This window comes from Acinonyx jubatus, chromosome D4 (assembly GCF_027475565.1).
Source record: "Acinonyx jubatus isolate Ajub_Pintada_27869175 chromosome D4, VMU_Ajub_asm_v1.0, whole genome shotgun sequence".
Lineage (NCBI taxonomy): Eukaryota > Metazoa > Chordata > Mammalia > Carnivora > Felidae > Acinonyx > Acinonyx jubatus.
In genome coordinates this window covers 36788192-36814080 of record NC_069391.1, presented here as the reverse complement: position 1 = coordinate 36814080, position 25889 = coordinate 36788192, and the positions used below count along the sequence as shown (strand labels likewise).

At 42.7% G+C, this 25889-nt stretch overlaps 1 protein-coding gene across 13 annotated transcripts in view; it reads left to right on the top strand.

Moving 5' to 3' along the window:
* Positions 1-25889, top strand: part of UNC13B (unc-13 homolog B) — a 237719-nt gene that overhangs the window by 189891 nt on the left and 21939 nt on the right. For 12 of the 13 annotated variants that reach the window (XR_008291122.1, XM_053204957.1, XM_027039368.2 and 9 more), the window contains 11 exons: positions 8850-8896; positions 11264-11342; positions 14128-14202; positions 14689-14908; positions 17019-17246; positions 17867-18008; positions 20020-20189; positions 20691-20806; positions 21121-21284; positions 23594-23744; positions 25173-25241. Coding sequence is in view for 12 of the 13 variants with exons in the window: in XM_053204957.1 (XP_053060932.1) it covers positions 8850-8896; positions 11264-11342; positions 14128-14202; positions 14689-14908; positions 17019-17246; positions 17867-18008; positions 20020-20189; positions 20691-20806; positions 21121-21284; positions 23594-23744; positions 25173-25241 (1461 nt within the window). In the remaining variant the exon portion in view is untranslated. Of the gene's footprint in view, positions 1-6327; positions 6351-8849; positions 8897-11263; positions 11343-14127; positions 14203-14688; positions 14909-17018; positions 17247-17866; positions 18009-20019; positions 20190-20690; positions 20807-21120; positions 21285-23593; positions 23745-25172; positions 25242-25889 lie in introns of all 13 variants that reach the window. The other variant, XM_053204956.1, reaches the window with a different exon arrangement.

Here is a 25889-nt window from a genome sequence, read left to right as displayed (position 1 = left end):
TAACATTTTCTCAGAAATTGCCAGACTGTTTTCCAGTGTGGTTGCACCATTTTACATTCCCACCAGCAAGGCATGAGAGTTCTAATTTCTCCACATCCTCGCCAACACTTATTAATGTTTGTGTTTTTTTATTTTACCCATTCTACTGGACGTGAGTGGTATCTTACTGTGGTTTGATTTGCATTTCCCTAGTGGCTAATGATGTTAAGCATCTTTTCATGTGCATATTGACCATTTTTATATTTTTTTGGAGAAATGTCTATTCAAATTGAGTTGTCTTTTTGTTGTTGAGTTGTAAGACAACTTTATATATTCTGGAACATGACCCTTATCACATATGTGATTTGTGAGTATTTTCCCACAATCTTTGTCTTTTCACTTTCTTTTTTTTTTTAATTTTTTTAATGTTTATTTATTTTTGAGACAGAGAGAGACACAGCATGAACGGGGGAGGGTCAGAGAGAGAGGGAGACACAGAATCAGAAGCAGGCTCCAGGCTCTGAGCCATCAGCCCAGAGCCCAACGCGGGGCTCGAACTCGCGGACCACGAGATCGTGACCTGAGCTGAAGTCGGACGCTCAACCGACTGAGCCACCCAGGCGCCCCGTCTTTTCACTTTCTTGATGGAGTTTTTTGAAGCATACATGTTTTATTAAACTTTTTTTTTTTTTTTTAACTAGAGCGTGCACAAGTGGGGGATAAGGGCAGAGGGAGAGAGAGACTGAGAATCTTAAGCAGGCTCCATGAGGAACATGGAGCTTCAATGCAGGGTTTGATCATGACCTGAGCTAAAGTCAAGAGTCGGATGCTCAACTGAGCCACCCAGGCACCCCTAAATTTTTTTATTGCGGTAAAATATACATGATATAAAATGTATCATTTTAAACATTTTAAGTTTATTCATATTGTTGTGCAACCATCACCATCATCCATTATCCAGAACTTTTTCATCTTCCCCAGCTGAAGTTCTGTACCTATTAAACTAACTCCCTATTCTCCTCTCCCACAAATCGTTGGCAACCACATCTACTTTCTGTCTCTCTAAATTTGACTACTCTATGTACCTCATATAAGTAGAATCACACAATATTGGTCATTTTGTGGCTGGCCTATTTTACTTGGCATAATGTTCTCTCAAGGTTCATCCATGTTGTAGCATGTGTCCTTTCTTTTTAAGGCTGAATGGTATTCCATTGTATGTGTAAATATACCACGTTTTGTTTATCCATTCATTTGTAGATAGACACTTGGGTTTCTTCCACCCTTTGGCTATTGTGAATAATGCTGCCGTGAACATGGGTGTATAAATACCGGTTTTGAATCCTCACTTTCATTTCCTTTGGGTACATAACGAGAAGTGGAATTGCCATATTGTTTTCTACAGTGGCTGCACCATTTTGCATTCCTACCAACGGTGCACAAAGGTTGTAATTTCTCCACATCCTTGCCAACAGTTGTTACTTCTTTCTCTCTTTCTCTCTCTCTCTTTTGTGATAGCCATTATAATGGGTATGACATAGAGTGCAAAAGTTTTAAATTTTGATGGAATTCAATATATATATTTTTCTTGTGTGGATTGTGTTTTTGATTTCCTAGTTAAGAAACCATTGTCTAATCCAAGGTTGCAAAGAAGTAATTTTGTTTTTTTCTTTTTTAAAAAAACATATTTTTTAATGTTTATTTAAAAAAAATTTTTTTTAAAAAAATTTTTTTTTCAACGTTTTTTATTTATTTTTGGGACAGAGAGAGACAGAGCATGAACGGGGGAGGGGCAGAGAGAGAGGGAGACACAGAATCGGAAACAGGCTCCAGGCTCCGAGCCATCAGCCCAGAGCCTGACGTGGGGCTCGAACTCACGGACCGCGAGATCGTGACCTGGCTGAAGTCGGACGCTTAACCGACTGCGCCACCCAGGCGCCCCCCCAAAAAAATTTTTTTTTAACGTTTATTTATTTTTGAGATAGAGAGAGACAGAGCATGAATGGGAGAGGGTCAGAGGGAGGGAGACACAGAATCCGAAACAGGCTCCAGGCTCTGAGCTGTCAGCACAGAGCCCGATGCAGGGCTCGAACTCACGGACCACGAGATCATAACCTGAGCCGAAGTTGGCCGCCCAACCGACTGAGCCACCCAGGCGCCCCTTAATGTTTATTTTTGAGTGAGAGAAAGACAGAGTGTGAGTGGGGAGGGGCAGAGTGGGAAACACAGAATCCAAAGCAGGCACCAGGCTCTGAGCTGTCAGCATAGAGCCTGATGTGGGGCTTGAATTCACGAACTGCAAGATCGTGTGACCTGAGCCGAAGTTGGACACTTAACCCACTGAGCCACCCAGGCACCCATCCTATGTTTTTTTCTAAACGTTGTTTAGTTTTAGCTCCTTTAGGTCAATGATCCATTTTGAAATAATTTTTGTGTGGTGTTTGGGAGATAGGGATCCAACTTGATTCATATGCATATGGATATTCAAACACCATTTGTTGAAAAAAACTCTCCATTGAATGGTCTTAGCACGCTTGACAAAAATCAACTGACTGTAAATTTTAGAGTTTATTTCTGGATCCTCAATTCTATTCCATTGATCTTTTAGTCTGTCCTTATGCCTCAGGTGCTTCTTTTTGAAAAACTTTCTTCACTTTTTTCCAGACCACCTCTCTGTATTGGTTCTTCCCCAGTTCTATATTGACCATTCCTTCTTAACCATCTTTGTTGGTCCCTCCTCATTTTCCCAATCTTGTAGCATCCCAGGATTCAATCCTGATTTCTTTTTATTCATACTCATGGTCTAGATAATCTCTTTCAATATCATGAGTTTTATAAGTATTCCCAGATTTATATCTCTGGCCCAGACATCTTCCATGAACACCCGACTCTACATCTACTTAACATTCCTATTTGGAAGTAAATAGGCGTATCAGATTTGACATACCAAAACCAAACTCCTGGTCCTTTTCCCAAGCCCCTGCCAAACCTACTTTTCCTATAGTCATCTTACCAGTAAACGGCAACTCGATTCTTAGAGCTGCTCAGGCCCAAATCCGTAGAGTCATTCTTGGCTTTTCCTTTTTTCTCATAGCCCACATCCAATCAGTTAGTAAATCTGCCTGCTCTCCCTTTAAAAGGTAACCTAAAGCTTACCACTATTTCTGCCTTAACCACTAATATCCTTGTCTAAGTCACCATTTTCTCTTACCCAGATGATTTCATAGCCTAACTTGTCTCTCTGCTTCTACCTTTGTTCTACAGTCTGTTTTCCCCACAGCAATCAGAGTTTGTAATCCTTACAAAACATGAGTTAGAGCATATCACTACTCTGTTCAAAAGCTTCCATTGATTTTTCAGTATCAGAATGAAAGCTAAAGTGCTTATGAGCTTGCAGAGCCCTATTTGAACCAGTACTCTATTGCAAACTTGCTGTTCCTCCACACCGGCTATGCTCTCACCTCAGGCTTTGGGCTTGCTGTATATTCTGACTGGAGTACTTTTCTCCTAGAACTCTGAATAGCTTCTTCACTCATTTCCTTTTGGTCTCTGCTTAGATGTTACATTATCAATAAGGCAACCTTTTGTAAAACTTTAATAGTAACTGTAGCATCACTACAGGGGCATTATCTTTTACCCTGACCTGAATTTTGCAGCAGAGTCTCTATAGATCCTGGCACCAAATGCCTGTTTTGAATTTTGGCTTTGCCACTTGCTGTGATTTTAGGTAAGTTTTTTAACTTCTGTGATAATCTTCAGTTAATCAACAAAAAAATTGAGATAATAGTATTTACCCAGTAGAGTTGTTGAGAGAAATAAATGAGCTTACTCTAATAAAATGTCAGATACATGATGTGTTCACTTAATGTTAGCTACTTTCATTGTCTTCATGATTATTAATCATCAGCTCCTACTCTAGAATAGAAACTTATCAAGATCAGGGAGTTTGTTTCATTCTCTGCTGCATCACCAGCACTGAGGACAGTGCCTAGTGTGTAGTAGGTTCTCAATATGTACTTGTTGAAGAAATGAATCCTTGCTGTAACTTTAGGAGGTAGAGTTCTTATCTGCTTTTTACAGGTAAGGAAATGCAGGCTCATATCAGTGGAGTGCCTCAAGTCTTTTCACTCCCAACTACAATGGAGTTAAGATTGTTTTAATGATGAGGAAGTATGTCCCTTCCTTATAAAATGGAGTGTCTGGAAGAGTGCTATCCTTCTTAGGGGTCAGGCAATTTTTTTTTTCCCCCAAGACGTATAGCACTTAAACTGAAAACTAAATCTAAGTAGAAAAATATTAAGGCATTTTAAGAAGTTAGGAAGCACAAAAAGTTTGACTCTTAACAAGAAAGGTTTTGTGGGGTGCCTGGGTGATTCAGTCGGGTAAGAGTCCCACTTTGGCTCAGGTCATGTGACCTTATAGTTGGTGAGTTCCAGCCCTACATTGGGCTCTCCGCTATCAGGGCAGAGCCCACTTCTACAATCCTCTGTCTCCCTCTCTCTCTCTGCCCCCCCCCCCCCCAGTCGCAGCGTGCACGCTCTCTCTTTCCCAAATAAGCATTTTTTTAAAAAAAGAGGGGCACCTGGGTGGCTCAGTTGGTTAAGCATTCTATTTCAGCTCAGGTCATGATCTCACAGTTTGCAAGTCCGAGCCCCACGTCGGGCTCTCTGATGACAGCATGGAGCCTGCTTTAGATACTCTGTCTTCCTCTCCCTCTGCATCTCCTCTGCTTATGTGTGCACTCTCTCTCTCAAAAATAAATTAAAAAAAAAAAAAAAGGTTTTGTTATATTTGTCCAGTGGGTGGGACAAACTAAAGAGCTAATACAGCAGTTCCTTGCAGTCTGGAATATGGTACAGGCTACTGGCTAACAGACCTACGTTTTTCTCTGGTGATTAGCAAAAGACGTGTTCTGAGAAGCTGTTGTTTTCTAAGTCCTCAAAGTTCAGTTCCTTTAACTACATACAAATGCTGGGAGATGTGCTAAGCCCTCAGGCTACAAGGGTAAAATTGTATATATATATGGAGAGCCTTGACAGCCTTGTCAGCAGATTCTTAGGTATTATGGGGAACTCTGAGAAGAACAGAAAGACACAAAGTAACTTTGACATGATGTATACAGTGTGTTTTCAAGATAGTGGAGGAGGAGAGAAACCTTTCCAATTTGAATCACAGGGTCAGTTAAAGTGTTCCTTGCCTAATTTTCATTTTCAAAGACAGCAGAATACAATAAGGGAGGTGGGTGTAAATGTAGGAGAGATATGACCCATTCCAGCAAGTGTCTTTTGCATCTCATTCACCTTCCTATAGCTGCACTATTTTGGAGGATTCCTATTCCTGAATTAACTCTTCTGTCAGGTCAGGTGACCCATTAAGTCATCAAAAATAGCTGAAAAATTGGAAATTTAGGAATTAGTTTTTATGATTCTCCCTTTTACTTGTTATGTAATGTCAGTGGATCTTTAAAAGGGAGGGAAAAGAAAGAGGGTAGCTGATCAGCCCAGGTGAATGTACTTGCCTTAGAGAAGGAAACCTGTGGAGCTATCCATATGTGGCCTAGAGACAATGTAGTCTGATGATTAGGAGGAGTAATTTCTGGACTTTATCTTCCTTTACTGTGACTTGCTAAAGCCCTTCTGGAAGCATCAATTTCCTTTGGAGAATTGTTCTGGATTTAATGATAATCAGGCCTGGAGTTGCCATCACGGTTTTGTCATCTAGATCATGGTAACTTTGTAGGTCAGTGGCCAGTTGATGCCCCAACTATGGCCTTTGAGTATCCTGGTCCTAGCCTTAACTCCAGGCCTTAACCTGGCCTAACTTAACTTAGGCTTTGGGAAAACAGGCCAGGGTTACTGGGCAAATGCATGGCCTGCATTGTGAAATGGAAAGGGTTCAGTCACCAGGCCTTTGGCATTTGAGGACTTATCCCAGATCCAGAGTGAGCTCATGTAGCTTCCAAGGAAGGAACTCCCTCTGTGCTTAGCCCAGCTCAGATAGCCTGTGGGAGTGACCCTTGGTAACAAAGTGTGTGGCACTGGTTTCCTTGATGCTGCATGCAGGCCACTTTGGAAAGGGAAGAAAGGTGATTGAAATCCCCAGGCAGGCTTTGTCCTTTAGTTTGAGCTGCCAAACCAGGAATGGTCTAAACTAAAAGGAGGGGCCAATCAATAGGGGAGGTAAGGATTCTGGGAGTTAGGCTCTGTGAACTAACCAGTTGTTCAGAGGATCTCTTCCTTTCCTCCATGTCCCTTAAGGTTTAGCTGGCATTTTCTTTGGGTTCCGTGCTATGGGACTGAATCTACTAACCTTTCTGCCCTTTTTTCCCTGCTTTCTCTCTCCTTGCAGAAGGAAAGCGAGGAGCCATTCAGGTTGTGCCTCTGGCCCTTTGGGTCCTTTGTGTTGTCTATCTTCTACCCTTCTCTCCTGAGCACAGTGTGTGTGTGTGTGTGTGTGTGTGTGTGTGTGCGTGTGCGTGTGGACGAACACATGCACGCACACACACACGTGATCTGTGCCTCTGAGCTTTGGCTCATGTAGATAGTCTGTTTTTCCTTAAAAGCAGTTTGTGGGCATGCTCCATTTTTGTGTATGCTCCTGCAGACGTCCCTGGAGCACAGTGTGAGAATGTGTGTGCCAGCATGGTGCACATTCAATGTAGCATGTGTGTGCTTATACTTGTACTCAGTTTGACTCCCCCAAACACTGATTGCCCTTCTCTTCTATTTTGCACAGTGTTTGTCCATTTTTTGCTTGTTGCTGCAGGTTGGCATATGCTGTAAACCCTTGCTGAGCCCAGCATGCATACACTTTGTATTTGAGAGCAGGAATTGCTGTAGGCATTTTGTGCCTCTTGCCTGGGGCCCTAAGTGTGAATGTGCTTCGTGCTTCTGAGCAGGTTTCTTGGTCTCTCTGTGAACACAAGCTTCTGTAGACCTGTGATGTGGTTCCCCCATGCCATGTGAATGCATTGTATAAATCATGCTGTGCACTGGTTCTTGAAGACTGTGAGGGTTTGCTTTTGCCTGTGATTCAGGCCCGGATGAACACTGAATATCCTTTTTCGAATGGGTGTGCGCACATGCTTTATCGCCCTGTGCGCAGGATCCATGATCACCTTGTGTTTCTCTCAGGCATAAGTTGTGTCTATGAATGTACCTGCTGTAGGTACTTTATCTAGACCACCTCTCATTCTCACAACCCTCCTTCAGTACCTGTGTGTGCATGCTCTATGCTTTTGTCTGCAGGCTTCTGCAGACCCACTGTCCCCTCTAAGCACAGGAAATGTGTATGATCTGAGTTTGTTGAACCCTGATTCCCAGAGACTTTTTGTGACTTTGTTTCCTTAAGGTCAGTGGTTTTTGGCAAACATCTAATTTTAGGTAGGAAATAAAAATCTGCTCAGTACAGTGACTGTTTCCAAAGGGAAGGTAAGTTCTGTGTGGTAGGATCTGGAGATTTAGGGATAGGCTACCCCTCAAAAGCAACCTTAGGGGACTTGCATTATCCACTTCTGGTTTCTTTTGGGGCCTGGCTGTCCTTTTGCCAGTATCATCTCACCCACAGAATCAGGGCAGGAGCCAGATAAGGTGAAATGGGTTCGTGAAGGGCTGTAGTCAATAGGCAGATAAGCTTACTTAGAGTCCAGACAACCTGAGAACGGTCTGAGAAGGGTCTTACATCCAAAGTTCATCTTGACCCTTACTGCTGACCCAGGGTAATTCTTACCCACTTTTACATTACCCAACACCATGCCTGTCCTACCTCTCCCTTTTCTACTCTGTTTTACCTAATTTTATCCATAACTTCTCCCAGCCAGGGCCCTCCCAAAACTTTACCCCCTGTACAAGTTAAATACCTTACTTTTGTCCCCTTGTCCTGGAGCACATTTGGTCCAGGATAGTTAACTGGAGCCCAGGTTTTAGGAGGCAGGAAAGTTTTGGGGAGTTTAGGGGACAAGAAGGGAGCACAAAGCCCCAGGCCTGCTAGCACTAGCTCTGTTTGAGCCTAAACAGCATTTACCATTGGTTCTCTAGAAAGCCCTAGAAGCTTTGGAACTTTCTGTCTACACTGCTTTTTTTTCTGTGTGTGTTTTTTTAATGTTTGTTTTTGGGTTTTTTGTTTGTTTTGGTTTTGTTTTTTTGCTTGTTTGTGGAGAAACGTTTAAAAACTGTTTTCAGGCAGTTTCTTCTTTGAATTATTTGGTACCTCAGTTTTCAACTTCTCATTATAGAGCTCATAAATAGCACCAGAATGATAATCTAAGTATCCAACCTGCCCTGGGTTTTCTTGTTATATATATAGAGACCTTATCAAATGTAGAATGTCTGTGAGTTAGGGCTTCAAGGAACCTGAACAAAGTCAAATTACAAGATGAGATGGGAGTCCAGAAGGACCAAGTCACCACTCTGTGATAGCTAAGGGAATTTAGAAATATAACTAGAAGAAGGCCAGACTCTGTATGAAGTGGTCCTTTTGCTTAAGTGAGGCCTGGAAGCCTAACTGGATCTTTTTTTTTTTTTTTTTTGTGGCCTTGGCTTACTGTTATATATACCAGTGAATTGTGTGAGGGGGATAGAAGTTCTGATAGTTCTCACACTCCCAGTGGACCTTAGCCTTAGAGCTTGACCTTATAGCCTTCCTATTCACTGGGGAGAAGGGAGACAAAGTAGCACTCATTTTGGCAACCTGCTTGTTGCTCTGGCTCATCAGGGCATTTGCTTAGACATCAGTCTGGCTGTGTCACCACATTGTGTATGTGACCTACTCTTCTCTGAGATTCCTACTTTACTGTTTACTGCCTGACCAAAGAAATATGGCTGTCTCCCATCTTTTCTAGGATTTAACTTTTTTTCTATCTCTTTTTAAAGATTCCAGATGATGGTAACCCCTCTCTGCCCCAGTGGCTCCCAGGAGGGTAAGTGATTCCCTACAAGGTTTCTGTGGATTTTACAGTCTCTCGTGCTGCTTCTAGCTTCCCCCTGAGAAATAGTAGAAAACACTCCATAAGTTGGATCCTGGGAAAGAAGAGTCTCTGCTATAGGGATTGGTTGGTTCTCTGAGGAGAGGGGAGAACTTTGCAGATTGACTCCTCAAAGACAGAAGACAGAGCTTTATAGCATGGTTCCCCTGAAGCAGGGGAGGGAGCTTTGGGGCTTCCCTATCTTTGCCTCTAGAATTTGATTCAATGCATCATAGTTAGTGATAACCCTTTTAGGTATAAAAGAGGAAACTAGAAAAATATCTGCATTTGACACAGTTCTCTTTTATTCCATTGTTGATAGTGTAGCTGATTACTCTCTGGGCTCTGTCCTGCTTCAGCTGTTGTGAGTCACCTACTTACTCCATTCTACTCTTGTCAAGACATAAGTAGCATCCCTTAGGAGCTCTGTGTGTTCTGTCTGTGCTTCTTGTTTGGGAGTTTCACACCCATGTGACTGTAGCAAAGAGTCATTTTCAGCTGCTCAACTGCTGTCTATAACTGACTATTCCCAAGAGAGAAAAGAGTTTAAGTGCCCTCCCCCACCTCTCCCTGGCACATACACTGTCCATTATTTCTCAGGATCTTCCTTTTCTCCTTGTCCCATAAAGGAGACATAAGACGTATGTTCTTCTGACATAAGAATTCCAGTGGCTGCCTTCTCTCCCTCATGATCAGGGAAGAAATAAGAACAGATCATAAAGTTACCTACTACATTTTTACATACTCCTTTTCCTTGTGATTTTTTTTTTTAATAGGTCATGGGAATAAGCTATCCTTCTCTTGTCTAAAGCTCATTTATGTTGCAAGAACCTTGAGTGGTGCATACTATAGTTTTTAGAATTAGCCACAAACTTGCTACTTCAACAGCCCTTCCTCAGGACTTTAGCTTTTTTTTCTAACGATTATAAAATACATACATGATAATGGAACATATCTAAGCTATTTTTAAATGGGGCCATGCACTGATTTTCTAAACGCCTTTCTGTCATCTTTCCTTCAGCTTAGTCCTTAGAAGTTGTCACAAGTTGAGAACTTCCCTAGCTCTGGTAGTCTCATTGAAAGCAAAGTTCATTTCCTGTGCTCAGGAAGCTAGTTTATTAGAAATCAACATAGCAGCTTGTCTGTTCCAACTCTTGGCCTTGATCTAATTTATGGCTCCATTCTTTACCTATATAGCTTGCTGGCAGTACTTACTTATTTTTCTGAAGCATGTCTCTTTTCAGATCAGTTATGGTATACCATGTAACTACCTTACCACCTTCCCCATCTCCTTCTTTTCATTAAAGCCAAGTATATGAGTTCTTTTCTTTGAGGTTCGGAATGACAACTCCTAAAAGGTTGGAAAAATTTTGTAGTTCATTCCCCTTGTTTTATAGAATTGGCGTCAAGACCCAAAGAAAGGAAGGAATTTTGGCAAAGGACATAGAGTGAGTTAGTAGAAAAGTTGGGTCTAAAACCCGGGTTATCTCATTGTGAGAATGGTGTTCCAGGATGTTCTCTGTAATTTTATTCATATAATTATGGAAGAAATGGCAAAGAACAACAGAATGCATAGAAATGGTATAAAAGTTTTAGAAATCTCCAGTTGCTCCAACTGTAATCTTTTTTTCCTGGTCCCTGCTGATGTATCCACAGGGCTAGGCTAGACTTTCAGAGTCCTTTTGTTTCCTTCCTAAATTTTGTTTCTTTCCCCCTCTAAATGGTTATTTGGAAGTCTCCTATCCCACTTATCCTCCCTCCACTTGGTTATGCAAGCTCCTCTCCATGGAGACCTTTTTCTTCAGGATGCTTGAATGGACAGAAGTGGTGACTCTTTTACTCAGGATAGAGAAAGTCTCCTTCTACATATCATTAGCGGTCTTTCTCACATAGGCAGCAGCTCTTCTGTAGAGCCATTCCTGTGAGCTCTGTTCTAGCACAGGCCAGGAAACACTTACCTTTGGGGAGCAGAGTCTGTGGCCTGAGTCTAGGGAGGGGCCCTCGTAACTACCAATTCCCTCCTTGCATTATGCAGCACAAGGGCCTTCAAGTAAACAGAGGTGCCTTGAAGTGTCCTTGTGGGATAAAATATCTCTCTGTTTTTGGCTGAAATTATAGAAGGAAACATGGAGGGGCACCCCGAGAGCAGATTCCATTGCTCATCATTCCATGGTGTTATTTCTCTCACTTTGTGTCTTCCTTACCCCTCTCAAAGGCACATGGTGGAAATCAGTTCATCTTCCTCTGGGGAGAGGGTGAACAAGGAGAATAGAACACTGAACCTGCCATAACAAGTCTTGACATATTTTCTTCTCCCCTTAGGCCAGCTGGAGGGCTCTATGGCATTGACAGCATGCCAGATCTACGTAGAAAGAAGCCACTGCCACTTGTCAGTGATCTGGTGAGTGACTCTTTGAAGACTTAGGCTATAGGGTTGGGGTATCTCCCATTAGGCCATGGCATATTATCAGGACTGGTAGTGGTCCATTTAGTGACAAATATTGGTCTGAAGATCAATCATTTAAAGCTTTACTGAGACTTAGTGATGAGACCTTAGTTGGACCTTATTTCCTTATTAGAGCCCCAGGTTCTTCATTAGCTAAAGCTCCTACCTGGAACTATAGCTTGGGCCCTCAAACCTGGGTTATCTCAAACCAGAGTTGTCTTCTAGGTATCTTATTCCTCTGGGTTTCTCTGTAGCCTCTTTTGAAGACCTGGAATGGAAATTGCCTCTAGCCCTGACCTAGATCATTGAGTTTAGCAATGAGCACCACTGATGCTACTCCTTACAGATAAAGTGATGGTCTCCTCCCAAGACATAGACTTGCTGGAGTATTTTTGTGTCCCTAGTATTTAACTCAGAGTCTGGCACTGAGAGGTAATGATAAAAAATTGTAGAATTGAATTGAAACAGGCTTAAGAGTTAAAGCTGATCTCAGGACCTCCAGGATGACTGGAAGCTCCCATCTTGGATTATACCTCCTGTGGCAGGATCAACTCAAGGAATTTTGCATAGCCTAGTGGGTAGTGAGGGGTGAAGTGGGGGCCAGGGTCCCCCACAATCCTAGAGCTCAAAAGCTAGAAGTTTAGTAAGACTTGAACCCCTTTTCTTAGTACCATTTTCTGCTCCTGTTTTCTGTCCCCACCCCCCATTCAGTCTATGTTGCTTTTTCTATGCACTCCTTTTCCCATTTCTCCTTCATTTCCTGCTTTTTTCCCCTCTACCAGTGTCTCTCTCCTTAGTTGGCTGAATGGAATTATCCTCTGCCATTTTCTCTTGTTGTTTTTTTTTTCTTTCCTTCCTTTCTTTCCTACTGCTTGTGTATCTTTTCCTTTCTCTTTTTCCTCCTTTCTAATATACCTCTCTTTTTACCATCAAGCTGGTTGGATGAAGATGAGTTTTGATGTCATCTCTTCTTTATTACTTTATTTCATTATCTTGCATCTCTTTTTTCTTTTCATACTTTTTCTCTGCTTCTACCCCACCCCACCTTTTTGTACACCAGCTCTTCTTTGCTTAACTAGTTGGATAGCAGTATCTTAGTCATGTCCTACTTTCATCCTCCATATTTTAACCTTGCCTATATTTCATTTTCTGGCATAACTCTCCTTAGAGTAGAAGCTCTAGGCGCTGGATAGCTGGCTGGATTAAAGATAATTTTTAGTGGATAGAGGCAGAGGGGGTTGGGATGTTGTACCCTACATGGATCAGACTACTGGGAAGACTACCTCCCAGTTGCCTCTGCAAGTTTTTTCATGCTTTTGGGGGTGGCTTTAACATCCTGTTGTTCCTTTCTCTGCTCTCCTCTGCACAGGCTATGGTGAGTGTTTCCAGAGCCCCTTTCCATCCTCTTTAAGAATCTCAAACCACCTGGGCCCTTCCCAACTGTTTTTCCTGTTTAGGCTGATACACTTCCTGTCTACCCAGTGTCCACCCTCCGGGGGCTGTTCTTAAAGCTTGGGTTTGGCAGATAACATGAGGCCCCTCTACACAAGGGCTTAGCTAGCAGAGCAGTCCCAGCTCTCAGACTTAACCCCCTGCCCTGGTTGATTTGACTGTGGTTATGTTGCCCCTTTAGCTGAGTATCTTGCTCATTTGGGCTGCTGGCCTCTATAGCCACCTGGGATTGTGTGGGCATGGGGTGGTACCCAGGGATAAAGGATAGCATGAAATTGTTCTCAGTGATGGTTCTGGTTTTTGGTTTTTTTTTTAGTGTTTATTTATTTTTTGAGACAGAGAGAGAGCATGAATGGGGGAGGGTCAGAGAGAGAGAGGGAGACACAGAATCTGAAGCAGGCTCCAGGCTCTGAGCTGTCAGCACAGAGCCTGACGCGGGGCTCAAACTCACGGACCATGAGATCATGACCTGAGCCGAAGTCGGACACTTAACCAACTGAGCCACCCAGGCACCCCTCAGTGATGGTTCTTAAATGTGGCTATGACATAGTTTATTCTATTCTTTTTTTTTTTTTAATTTTTTTTCAACGTTTTTTATTTATTTTTGGGACAGAGAGAGACAGAGCATGAACGGGGGAGGGGCAGAGAGAGAGGGAGACACAGAATCGGAAACAGGCTCCAGGCTCCGAGCCATCAGCCCAGAGCCTGACGCGGGGCTCGAACCCAAGGACCGCGAGATCGTGACCTGGCTGAAGTCGGACGCTTAACCGACTGCGCCACCCAGGCGCCCCTAGTTTATTCTATTCTTAATGATGTATTTCCTACTGTAATTCTAAATTTGTCATTTTCCTTTGTCTTCCTATAAACAAGGGGTGGGAAACCTAAAAAGAGTGAAGGAAAGAGAGAGTCTTTGGATGATAGGTACCCTAAGAGAAGTGTCATTCTGACATTGTTAGAATAGTCTCCTAAGGGCCTTGTGTTTTGGATCTTTTTTTTTTTTAATATAATTTATTGTCAAATTGGCTTCCATACAACATCGAGTGCTCATCCCAACAAGTGCCCTCCTCAATGCCTATCACCCACTTCCCCCTCTCCCCCATCATCTGTCAACCCTCAGTTTGTTTGGTACTCTTATCATCTGTTACCCATGGGTGGTTCCTGTGAATGACAGTAAAATTAGAAGGTAGTAAGTCAAACAGTCAAATCACTTTGGTCACTGAAACTCCTTTGCCAGGAATTTGCCAGCCCTTGGCAGTAGCCAGGGCTGACAGCCGGTCTTCTCTCATAGTCATTGGTCCAGTCCCGGAAGGCAGGGATTACTTCTGCAATGGCTACACGCACATCTCTCAAAGATGAAGAGCTGGTAAGTGACCCACGGGCTGTCATGAGTTCACTGGCCTGAAGACTGGTAGCCACTCTGAGAATTCATGAGTGTTAGGCACACATTGTTAATGAAACAGATAAATAGCTTTGTGTCTGAGTTTTCCATACTAAAAGAGGCAAGGGGTCAGAACAAAGGTAAGCCCAAGTCTTACATTGGAGTATGTGACCACTGAACTCAGGGTTTTATGGTGGGCCTAGTACCCTCTGTTTTCTTAGAAAGCTTGAATGCTGGGAAAAGGTTCAGATGTAGCATTTGGGTCAGATCTCTCTTGGATGACCAGGAGCACATGACATTGAGGAGCTTCTTTCTTCCAGGGGCTTCTTGGCTGTGGGCTGGGCCAGGCTAGAGTATTTCCTTTATTGCCAGAGGAGAAACCAGGGTCTTGATTACCCTGCAGGGATCTCAGTTCTGGTATCTCTTAGAGACCTAAAGTTGTTGGTGGGTGATGGGGTATGTGTCTTTCAGAAATCCCATGTGTATAAGAAAACCCTGCAGGCCTTAATCTACCCCATCTCGTGTACCACACCCCACAACTTTGAGGTCTGGACGGCCACTACCCCTACCTACTGCTATGAGTGTGAAGGTCTGCTCTGGGGCATTGCCCGGCAGGGCATGCGCTGCAGTGAGTGTGGAGTCAAGTGCCATGAGAAGTGCCAGGATCTGCTCAACGCTGACTGCCTGCAACGTGAGTGTCCCTGTGGGATGAGGGGTATAGAGCAGAGGCAGCAGGCCCTCTCCCAAATAGTCTTGAAACAAAGAGCTAAGATGGCTCAACTATCATTCCTCTAGTCTACCTGATTATGAAGTTCTTTCTTTTTCAAAGAAACTAGGGTCCTGAGTCAAGGGGCATTGCCTTTCCAAATAACAGGTCTTACAACACACTGTCTTAAGCACCTTTAGGAAAACAAATTCGAGCTTTCTGTGGCCCTCTGGCAGAACTAGAATCTCTTCCAGGATTCAGGTGATCCCAGAAGCTGTGCTTGAGTAGTGTACACACTGCAGTGGCCATATCGCCCAAATGACTAGAGCATGATTAATTGGGGACCAAAACTAATGGGAAGAGAGAGTTCTGTGAGGTTCCAGGCTTCGCAGAAGAACCTCTTGAGGTATAGACTCTAGGACCCAGGGAAGGCAGCATTTATTCCTTGCCTATAGATGCAGGTTTTAGACAACAGTGCTGGGAACAGAAGTGACAAATGGATCAGGCAGAGGTCCCAGAGGAGAATGTGCCAGACTCCCAGGCCCTGACTAAATAGGTGATTTGTGCTACCATCATGGAGTGGGGAGAATAGGAGCAGGAAAAGGAACAAGTTTCTGCCGAAGGAGTTAGTAGCCCTCCAAGTTCTTGTCTCCTTGCTTTGTTCCTACAGGACTTGTAACCACTGTGCCTGGACCTCTGGGGGAGCAGGGTTTAGGGATGTGGGAATGTATTTTCTTGCCCCTCAGGTCTTCCACATTTTACTCAGAGCCAAGTCATAGCAATGAAAACTTCAAGGATTATGGGGAGAAAGAAGGGACACCTTTAGACTCAGAAGCACTTCATTATCCCCAAGAAAGATATGTGACATAAATGGGGCCCAGGGAGAGGCCTCAACTAATTGTTCACTTAAAATGTCTTCGTTTGGAGGGCCCTAGATTGGTGCCAGTGGCATAGCTATAGCAGACATGAAGAAACAGGTAGAACAAGTCAGTGGAAGAGATGGGGCTCTGAAAAGATTGAAGATGAATGCTGGTGATGATTGCCCAAATCCATCATAAGGGGTTTCAAGCACAGGTGCCAGCAGACTCTTGCTTTAATTACTAAGAACTAGAAGCCAGGCAGGCTGCATAGGCTGCTTGCTGGAAACTTTCTGAAATGCTGCTCCATAGCAAGTGTGTCAATCCTTTCCTCAAGGGCCTTCCAGAGGTCCCAGTCCAAGAAAGTAGCAGTGTATGGGATATGCTAAATGGCAAGACTAGGATGCAACCCAGGTCATTTTCATTTATCAGAAAGTATCTTTTGCCTAAGGCTTCTGTGAAGTGAGGAGTGGAATGAAATGCCCTTCTATGGCCTTCCCTGGACAGATCTGCTTGCCATCTTTTCAGGGTTAGGATTCAGATGTTGGCCTTAATTTTTGCTCCAGGTCTTGTAGAAAAGACCTACGTCTTTGGAGAATAGAGATAAAAACCAATCTGCAGAGCCAGTAAAGGAAGGATTGGCCCCTTTCTGACAAGCCCATATGATGAAATACATCAGACGAGTCTGCTCTGTTTTTTTTACCATACTACATATTTTCTGAGACTAAAGGCATTAGAGCCCTGAGGCAGAATCCAGTGTGTGCCATGATGAATTCTGGGATCTCTGTCATGGTTTGGAAGTCGGATGAGATTGGTGGAGTTGTCATGCCCATCCACCAACCCTCTCTGATAACTGCAATACCCATTGGGGATATTTTTGCCTTAAACTTGAAGGGTAACTCTCAACCACCACCTAGGGTAGAAGAAAGACAAGGTCAACTGCAGGCTGAGCTAAACTTTTTTGTCTGTTTCTTTTTTTTATGAAAAATTCAGGAAATAGTATAATAAACTCCCATAATAATTACCAACATTGTGCTGCCCTTTGAGTTGCATTTTAAATTCCACTGGCCAAGCGTTAAACTTCAGCAGGTCCCATATTGGTGAACTCTTCGGAGAGCTATCCCAGTCTTAAGCTTCTTCCACTTCTTAGTGACCTCTGTTAAGCTGCATTCTTCAGCCTGACCCTTTGTCTGGTGGGTTGCCTATTGGTTATCTTTCTATTTCTGACGATCCTTCAGGGGCTGCAGAAAAGAGTTCTAAACATGGAGCTGAGGACAGGACCCAGAACATAATCATGGCCATGAAGGACCGCATGAAGATCCGAGAGCGGAATAAGCCAGAGATCTTTGAAGTTATCCGGGATGTCTTTACTGTGAGCAAAGTTGCCCATGTGCAACAGATGAAAACAGTGAAGCAGAGTGTACTGGATGGCACCTCCAAATGGTCGGCCAAGATTACCATCACTGGTGAGTAGGCCAAGGTTTGAGGGGACAGGAAGGCCTAGACCATGGGGAGGAACCTGGGGAAGAAGCATTCTGAGTTTGAGGGAGCAGGGGGCTGGAGAGAAAGAAGGTAGAATTGAGGGAAGGAGGGCCTTACTGTTCATCACTCCTCCTCTCCACACCTCACCCTGGTGCCATTGGGTGTTGGGAGAGCAAGACCAGCACCTACAAATGATATGAATGATAATGAAGGATTTGGTAACAATCTGATGTTATAGACTTGGTTAACAGTTTGATATTATAAGAGCTGAGGGGGGGGGTTGGGCAATGGTATAGTAGGAGATCAGGAAATAAGCTAGTGCTTTACTAGCTGAGTGGGTGTGGCTGAAGCACGTATATATCAATGTAGGGGAAGGTGGTCAGTTAAGGCACTGGTGAGGAGGTGGGATTCTTGGGCCAGCCTTTCAGAGAAAGACTGGCAGCCCAGGGCTAAGCATAGATATGGAAGAGTGAGAAGAGTCGTGTTCCTGTTCAAGGAGCAGATGGAGGCTGCTCTAAGATGGAGAGCATATGAGTAGTACTATGGAAGACTTGTGACTTCTAGAGCACACTCTGAAACCTCCTCCTTTATATTTGGGTTGCAGTGGTGTGTGCCCAGGGCCTACAAGCCAAGGACAAGACAGGATCCAGTGACCCTTACGTGACTGTGCAAGTGGGCAAAACCAAGAAGCGTACCAAGACTATTTTTGGGAATCTGAACCCTGTTTGGGAAGAGAAGTTCCATTTGTAAGTAACAGAGGGTTTTGTCTTACCTGGGACTATGTGTATTTTAGAAGCAGCATTAAGTCCTATTATCCTTGGCTTGGACCCTAAGAGGGATGAGGCAGGGCACCTGGTTGGCTCTGTTAGTGGAGCATGCAACTTTTGATCTTGGGGTCATAATTTTGAGCTCCACATTGGGTGTAGAGATTACTTTAAATAAATAAAAATTCTTTCAACAAAGAGGGATGGGCCAGAGGTACTGGAGAAGCCTATTTCTCATAGGATTCAATTGGGCAGCAGTCATTTATTTTCTGGGTTTCTTCTCATGGGCTATTGTATCAGGGGCTCCTGGGCACTCCATACTGCTTTTTCTAGCGTTAGAAAGATTTTACTACTGCTCAGTGACAGCCATGAACTGGCCACCCTGTTGTGTACCTTTCAGCCTTGCTATCCTGCCTAGGAAGGATTAGACTCTTCTGGAGAGTTGGGAAGCAATGTCCGTGTCCTCCAACTGGGTAATTCTGGCTTGAAGATAGAAATCTGGGATCTGGAAAAGTTTCTGTTTCCCTTAAAAAGCTCTGCTTTTTTTTTCTTTCTCAGCTTCCACCCCCACTCCTTTTTCCATTGTCTTACTTTCTTACAGACTATTTCATAAGACAGTACAAGATGGTTGTTGAAAAAATGTCAAGCTCTAGTCTAGGACACAGACTAATGTGTGGAGAATCCAGGTGCTTTGTCACACACCTTATACCAGGACTTAGAATCTGAATTACCTAATGAACAGGCTGGTTATATAGAGATCTTCTTCTGTTGGCTCCTTGGAGAACTCAGCGTGGAAAGGGATTGAGGCCTAGTAAAATTGGCCTCGAGTCCAGAGGCAATAGTTACTGGGGGAAGCACCTATTCCTTTGAGAATCTGAGAGGTTCCTGCTTGAATTCTTCTTATGATGAATTTTATTTTATTTTTTTTTAATTTTTTTTTTCAACTTTTTTTTTAATTTATTTTTGGGACAGAGAGAGACAGAGCATGAACGGGGGAGGGGCAGAGAGAGAGGGAGACACAGAATCGGAAACAGGCTCCAGGCTCCGAGCCATCAGCCCAGAGCCTGACGCGGGGCTCGAACTCACGGACTGCGAGATCGTGACTAGCTGAAGTCGGATGCTTAACCGACTGCGCCACCCAGGCGCCCCCTGATGAATTTTAAATGAATTGACTCTGTAGTCAATTTTGCCTGCTCTCATCCATTTAGTAAATGATTTATTAAGCCCCTATTCTATACAAGACACTGTAGATGATATTGTGTATCTAAAATGTGTAAGACAGTCTCTGCCTTCAAGAAGCTCCTTGTTGATTTGGCTGTTTTTCAGTAGACCAACAGTTATACTATAATATTTTAATAGAGTGTGCAAAAATAGTATGAGAACACAGAGAAAGAAGTAGCAAATTCAGTCAAGTACAGCTCCTATATGAGGCAATAGGACCCACTAAGCAACTGTGAGGGAAGGAGAGTGTGAGGGGGGATCTGACCAAACTCCCTTTTCCAAAGCAAACCTCATAGAGCAAAATGATAGTTCACCTGGGTTTTAAAGAATGATTGAAGTTCACCAAGCACATACCTAGATGGTTGGGGGGAGCTAGATGGAAAGCTAAGCAGATATGACCAGATTGACATACCATGAACATTGACACCTTTACTGACTCTGGGAAGGGAACTAGCAGTCCTTTCCTGTGGCTCTGTAGCATTTGTCCAGGTGTTTTCCTGTTAGTGTTGTTGATACAGCTAGCTGCACAGGAAATCAGAATGGTCTCTAATTACTCTTCTGTCTCCCCACTTTTTGTGTCAAGGCAATAAGGAATGGTATGATAATGGTATGTAGAGCCACCTAGGCTGACACCCACTGTTCCCTGACTCCTTCATTTCCTCTACAAGGCTTCAAGTACAGTTGATGGAGCTTTGGGAGGGAATTGGAAGTAATAATAAGAATGAGTGCTGCTTGGTTGGTACCTAACAGAGCCTGCCTATTTCTCTCACAGTGAGTGCCACAACTCTTCTGACCGCATCAAGGTACGTGTATGGGATGAAGATGATGACATCAAGTCAAGAGTAAAACAGCGGCTTAAACGAGAGTCTGATGATTTCCTTGGTCAAACCATTATTGAGGTCCGGACACTGAGTGGCGAGATGGACGTCTGGTACAACTTGGGTGAGGAAACAGGACCAGAGAAATTTTCTGGGAAGGGAGAGCATGAATGGGAAATCTGGGGGAAAATCCTGCCTACCAAAACCATCACTCAATCCCTAAAGCATACAGAGCCTGTCTTATCTGCAGAGAACTGACGATGAGTAGAGATGGGGGACAGAGGAGTGGAAGTGGCTGGAACTCAGTCTGGCTGTTCAGCCATTCTTCAGATTTCAGGAGGCCCTTTAATCTTCATGCTCATCTCTAATGGTTTTAGCTCCCTATTCTCTTAATGAAATTAATATTGGAAAAAAAAACCAAAAAATAAAAATAAATAAATAAAAAGAAATTAATATTGGGAATATTTGGGGTTATTTGTAGACTATGTGGTCGCTGGAGTGAGTTCACTCTGTTATGTGAACTTTGGATTAGTGCCTCTTTTTCCTTGGATTAAGCCAGGATGGGGGCTGTCTGCGCTATCTGTAGTTGCATTGGTGTCAATCTCTGGTCTTCTTTTCATCCTAGAGAAGAGGACAGATAAATCAGCTGTCTCAGGGGCTATCCGACTACAAATCAGTGTGGAGATCAAGGGGGAGGAGAAGGTAGCACCGTATCATGTGCAATATACGTGTCTCCATGAGGTGAGCCACCCTTTGGTAGATGGGGTGTCAGAAAGCAGTGCTGGGAAGGCCTTTGACAATAAATCGGATTGCGGGATGGTTGAAGATTTGGGGCCTGGTTTTTATTCACCATGCTACCCTGGACAGCCCAAGTAATAGTCCCAGCCTTTGTTCTCTTTCACTCATGTGAAGGCCTATTGGGCCACACAAGGAACTAGTGATGATTTGACAGAATTTCTTTGGAACCCTATTCATATTCTCCTGGACTTTACCACCAGATTTTAGTTTTATTTTTAATATGTATTTAACTATTTCCTTTGCTCTGTCTCCTGCAGAACCTTTTCCATTACCTCACAGACATTCAGGGTAGTGGAGGAGTCCTGATTCCTGAGGCTCGAGGAGATGATGCATGGAAGGTGTACTTTGATGAGACTGCCCAAGAAATTGTGGATGAATTTGCCATGCGCTATGGCATCGAGTCCATATATCAGGCCATGACGTGAGGCTCCCCTGGGGCTTTGGGAAGTGGCTTTTAATTCTTGGGGAGGCTAATGAAGGCACACTGACAGGGTAAATAGGTCCTTAAGTGGGGTAGTATACAGTGATTTGTTGCTTTCCTCTCTGAGCTGAGGTGAGGTGGGTCTATGCCCCAAGGCAAAGAAAATATATGTATAAAGGGAGTATATTTATCAGTAATTCAGGGAGATGATACTTACCTGTCTCCCCCAGAGTGCAGAGATAAGAAGGGCAAAAGGCATGAGAGGGTATACCAGGACAAACTTGCCCAAACATCACAGGCCTGAGGAGATGCAGCATGTGTGCTTATGTATATGTGTTTGATAGACAAGCTTTCTTAGATTGGCCTGGATGTTGAAGAAGGCACTAAACTGTAGAAAAAGCAGCTGTGTCTGGAGTTGAGCAAGACTCCTATGCCAGAAAATTTTGCCTACTATGAAGAGTTTGTATATACTAGAATGTAAGAGTTTGTTGTTTGTATGTTGGTGAGGCTGCCACTAGAGCTGTAAGCAGAAGGTGACTATTACCCTGGACACGCTTCATTTATTCTACAAATTTTTATTGAGTTTCTTCTATGGGTCATATATTGTGTTAGGTGCTGAGAACACAAAGATGGAGTAAGATGAGGCCTCTGTGCTTGGGGAACGCAGTCCAGTAGGAAGGAGAGACCAGTAAACAAACAATTACAATATAATATGATAAGTGCTATGGTAGAAGTAATAACAGGGAATTATGAAACCATCTACCTTTTAGGGGAGGCATGTGAGGGAAGCCATTGAAGAGTTGACACTTGAACTGAGTCTTGAAATACAGGAAAGGTGGAAGAGCATTTCTGGTAGGGCATGTGCTATGGCGCTGAGATGCAGCAGACAATAGAACATTCAAGGAATTACAAGAAGTTCATTATAGGTGGAGAGAAGAAATACAGTGAGGAATGAGGTTTGAGAATGGCCTCCTTACCGTTCCTACTCTGTTCATTCTCCCTAGATGATCTCATCCAAACCTGTGACCTTAACCAGTTCTGGGTTGAGGACTCCATTTCTTTTTCCAGATCATACCTTTTCCTGAATTTCAGATCCATTTTCAGCTGCTTCCTTCTTCCAAATCAACAACATCTCCACCAAATATGTCTATCTTCCTATATTCCCTATTTTAGTAAATGGAACAATTTTAAATGCAGTTGTCCACACAAATTTAGGAATCAGCTTAAACTTTTCTTTCTTAATTACTACTGTCCTTTGACTTCCAACATCAAAATTCTAAAACCTCTGGATTCTATCTCCTAAAATTGTTTTTAATCTATCACTATTGCTATAGTGCAATAGTAACAATAACGATAATGATAATAACAACTCCCTCATACATTTCTTTATGTTCCAGGCATTGTTCTAAGCATTTTATGAATTTTAACTCATTTATGAGGGGGTACCATTATTTTTCCCATTTTACAGGTAAGAAAACTGAGGCATAGAGAAGTTTAAGTAATTTATCCAAAGTCACTGAGTAAATAGTGGAGCTGAGATTCAAACCCACTCTTGATCTAGAGTCTGTACTCTTAACCATTTCTCTGTTCCATTTAGTGCTTTCATTGCTTCTTTTCTGAATGATTATAGTAACTCTTCAACTGCTCTTTCCATCCTAGTCTTATCTGAGTTACCCTCCAATTTATCATCAAAGGGGCCTTTCTGAAAGACTAATCTGATCATACTGTGCCTTCATTTTAAAATATACTATAGTATTGAGGGTAAACTGTTCTGTTAACTATTTATGCTTCTTTTATTTCTTGGTATTCCTATATCATATACCTGAACAGTAGCCATAACTGAGGTTTTCCCAAATGAATCAATCTGCCATGAATATATTTGTCTTTGCAATGGAATTTCCCTTTGCCTGAACACTTCTCCATTTGATTACTTCCTACTAATCCTTTAAGATTTGGTTCAACCATCTCTTCTTTGAGAAGGCTTATTCTAATCCCTTCCAGCCCTCAACCATTCTGATTTAAGTGATCTTGTATGTTTCTACAGTAGTTTTGCAGAGCATGCCTTGGCTTATTGACTTTCTTACTCTTGCTTTCTCTGCCAGGCTATCACATCTTTGGATTCTAGCACCTAGCACAGGGCCTGGCACATGGTAGGCATTCACTGAATGTATATTTGAATGAATAAATTACAAAGATTCTTGCATGCCAAAATGATTGGAAGCTTCATACACACCAGTAAGCTCTTCTGATTATTTGTTTTTTGCTGCAATCCTTGAAGAGTCTTTGAGGCCAAGAATACTGTTTTTCAGGCACTTTGCATGTTTGTCATCCAAGTACATGTGTCCTGGTGTGCCAGCAGTGATGAGCACCTTACTGGCCAACATCAATGCCTACTATGCCCACACAACCGCCTCCACCAATGTCTCTGCATCTGATCGCTTTGCAGCTTCCAACTTTGGGGTGAGTGTGATATAAAAACATACCTACTCATTTGTTATTAATAAAGTTTGATTTTTCACAGTAGGTACCAGAGCTGCCACTTAGATAGATGAATTTATTTCCTTATGGGTATGTCGACTATGCTAATGGACTCTCCTTATTTCATTATGGATAGGCACACTTACTAATGAACTCTCCTCAGACATGGATAAATGAGAGAACGTGGAATATTACCACTATGGGGGGCGGGCGGGGGGCTGCCACACAGAATCTCTCTAGGCCAAGAACTTGGTTGAGTCACTGTGTTCCTTAGTCCTGCAAGACCACAAGTGGACCTTTCTTAACATTATTCAGTTTCTCTCTGACTCCTTCCACTCAAGTTCATATGAGACTGATGTCTAAGCGATGATACCAGTATATTCCTTGAGCCTATCCCTTTTCTAGTGTTGGACTGTTTACCCTATCCAGGATGTGACCTTTCCTGGTTTTAAGATACTTGAGAAGTTGAATCTTTATTCAGAATATCACCTGACATAAGTTCAATATAAACTGAAGTCTCTTTGACCCACCACAAATATTGCCTCTTTAGGAATAACATTACTGATACTCCCAAATCTACTGGTTCTCTGAGCCCCGTTTTTTGATAGTAACTACCTTTTTTTATTTTAATAGAGTCTTTCTATAGATGAATTAACAGCATTGATTAAGCCACTCAAATATGTGTTCCATTATCTCATCCCATTATATATTGAACTTAAGACCTAACGATGTATAATATAACCAATATATGAATTCTAGGAATGCTATATCAAGTCTGTAGGCATGTGATTCCACATTTAATTATATCTTTTCTATAAAAATCAACTATTAAAATGGTGTATGTCATTTATTTTAACATTTTAAAAAGTATAAACTAAGAAAAACAATATGGAATGTGGTGTAAAGAGAAGCCCTCTCAGGTCTGCTTGATCACCTTCCAAATGAATGAGTATTCCTCCCTCTTATCATTACTGCTAGACTCTGGCTACTTAACTGTTTTTGAGCTGCCCCAAGGTAAGTTAGGAGACCATAGACTCAGGAACAAATAAGAGAATTGTTTCAAGTTTCCTTTTATTTGAATAAGAAGAGTTAGAGTCCCAAAGGAACGGAGAAGCATGGATCATCTCCTTTTGACTCTTACATAGAAAGAGCTGTTTCCTCTCCCAGGGGCTTCCTGTCCCCTTGCCAGTGTGAGAAGATCTCATTTGAGACAGAGTTGCTAAGAGATGGAACACGAGCCACCCATCCCACTTTTCCCTTATATTGGTTGTTCTTCTGCTGGGCAGGGATGAGATAGGATGTGTCCCCAAACCAACGTCTCCTCCTCAGCCAGAGATGGTTCTGTTTCTGCTACAGTCTAAGGAACTCAGATTATTTCTCTCTTCTCTGTTATTTGTATCCTACCCTTAGAAAGAGAGATTTGTAAAACTACTGGACCAGCTGCACAACTCACTGAGAATTGACCTCTCTACCTACAGGGTGAGTGAAGACATGACTGTGAGGTGGGATAACAGATAATACTAAGCTCTTTCTAGAGAGACTATAGTCCAATCTTGGCTATAAAGATTGAAGGCAAGGAAAATTGGTCCATGTCATCACATGTACGTACATGGCCAATGCCACTGACATGTGTGGTTCTTCAAACTCCAAGGAGCATGCAGTGTGTAAATAGCAGCAGGTGTGGCTAATTTTGTACAGATAGTTGGCTTTCCAACCCCACTGATGTCACTCCATTCAACTACTGATGACATTCTCATTAGGGAGTCTCCTGAGGATAATCTCTTCCAGAAATGCCCCTTTAAGAATTAGATACTTAACGTTTCTTTTTTGTATTTTTCCATACTCTCCTTCTTTTTCAAGGGAGGTAATGAGTAGCTTGGCTTGGGCAAGTAATTTGTAGCAGGGGTCATATCCATTCCTAGGATGGAGGGAGGAAATAGATGTACTAGGAGGGTGAGTACCTGGGACAGGACAGGACAGGAAAATGGGCAGTTTCCCAATTCTTCCTAAGTTAGATCTTCTTAGAATGGCTTCATTACTTGCTTTAAAGTGTCATAAATTTCCAGAACAGGCAATATACCCACGTTAAAAAGTAAGTATAAAAATAACCTCAAAGTCAAAAAGAAG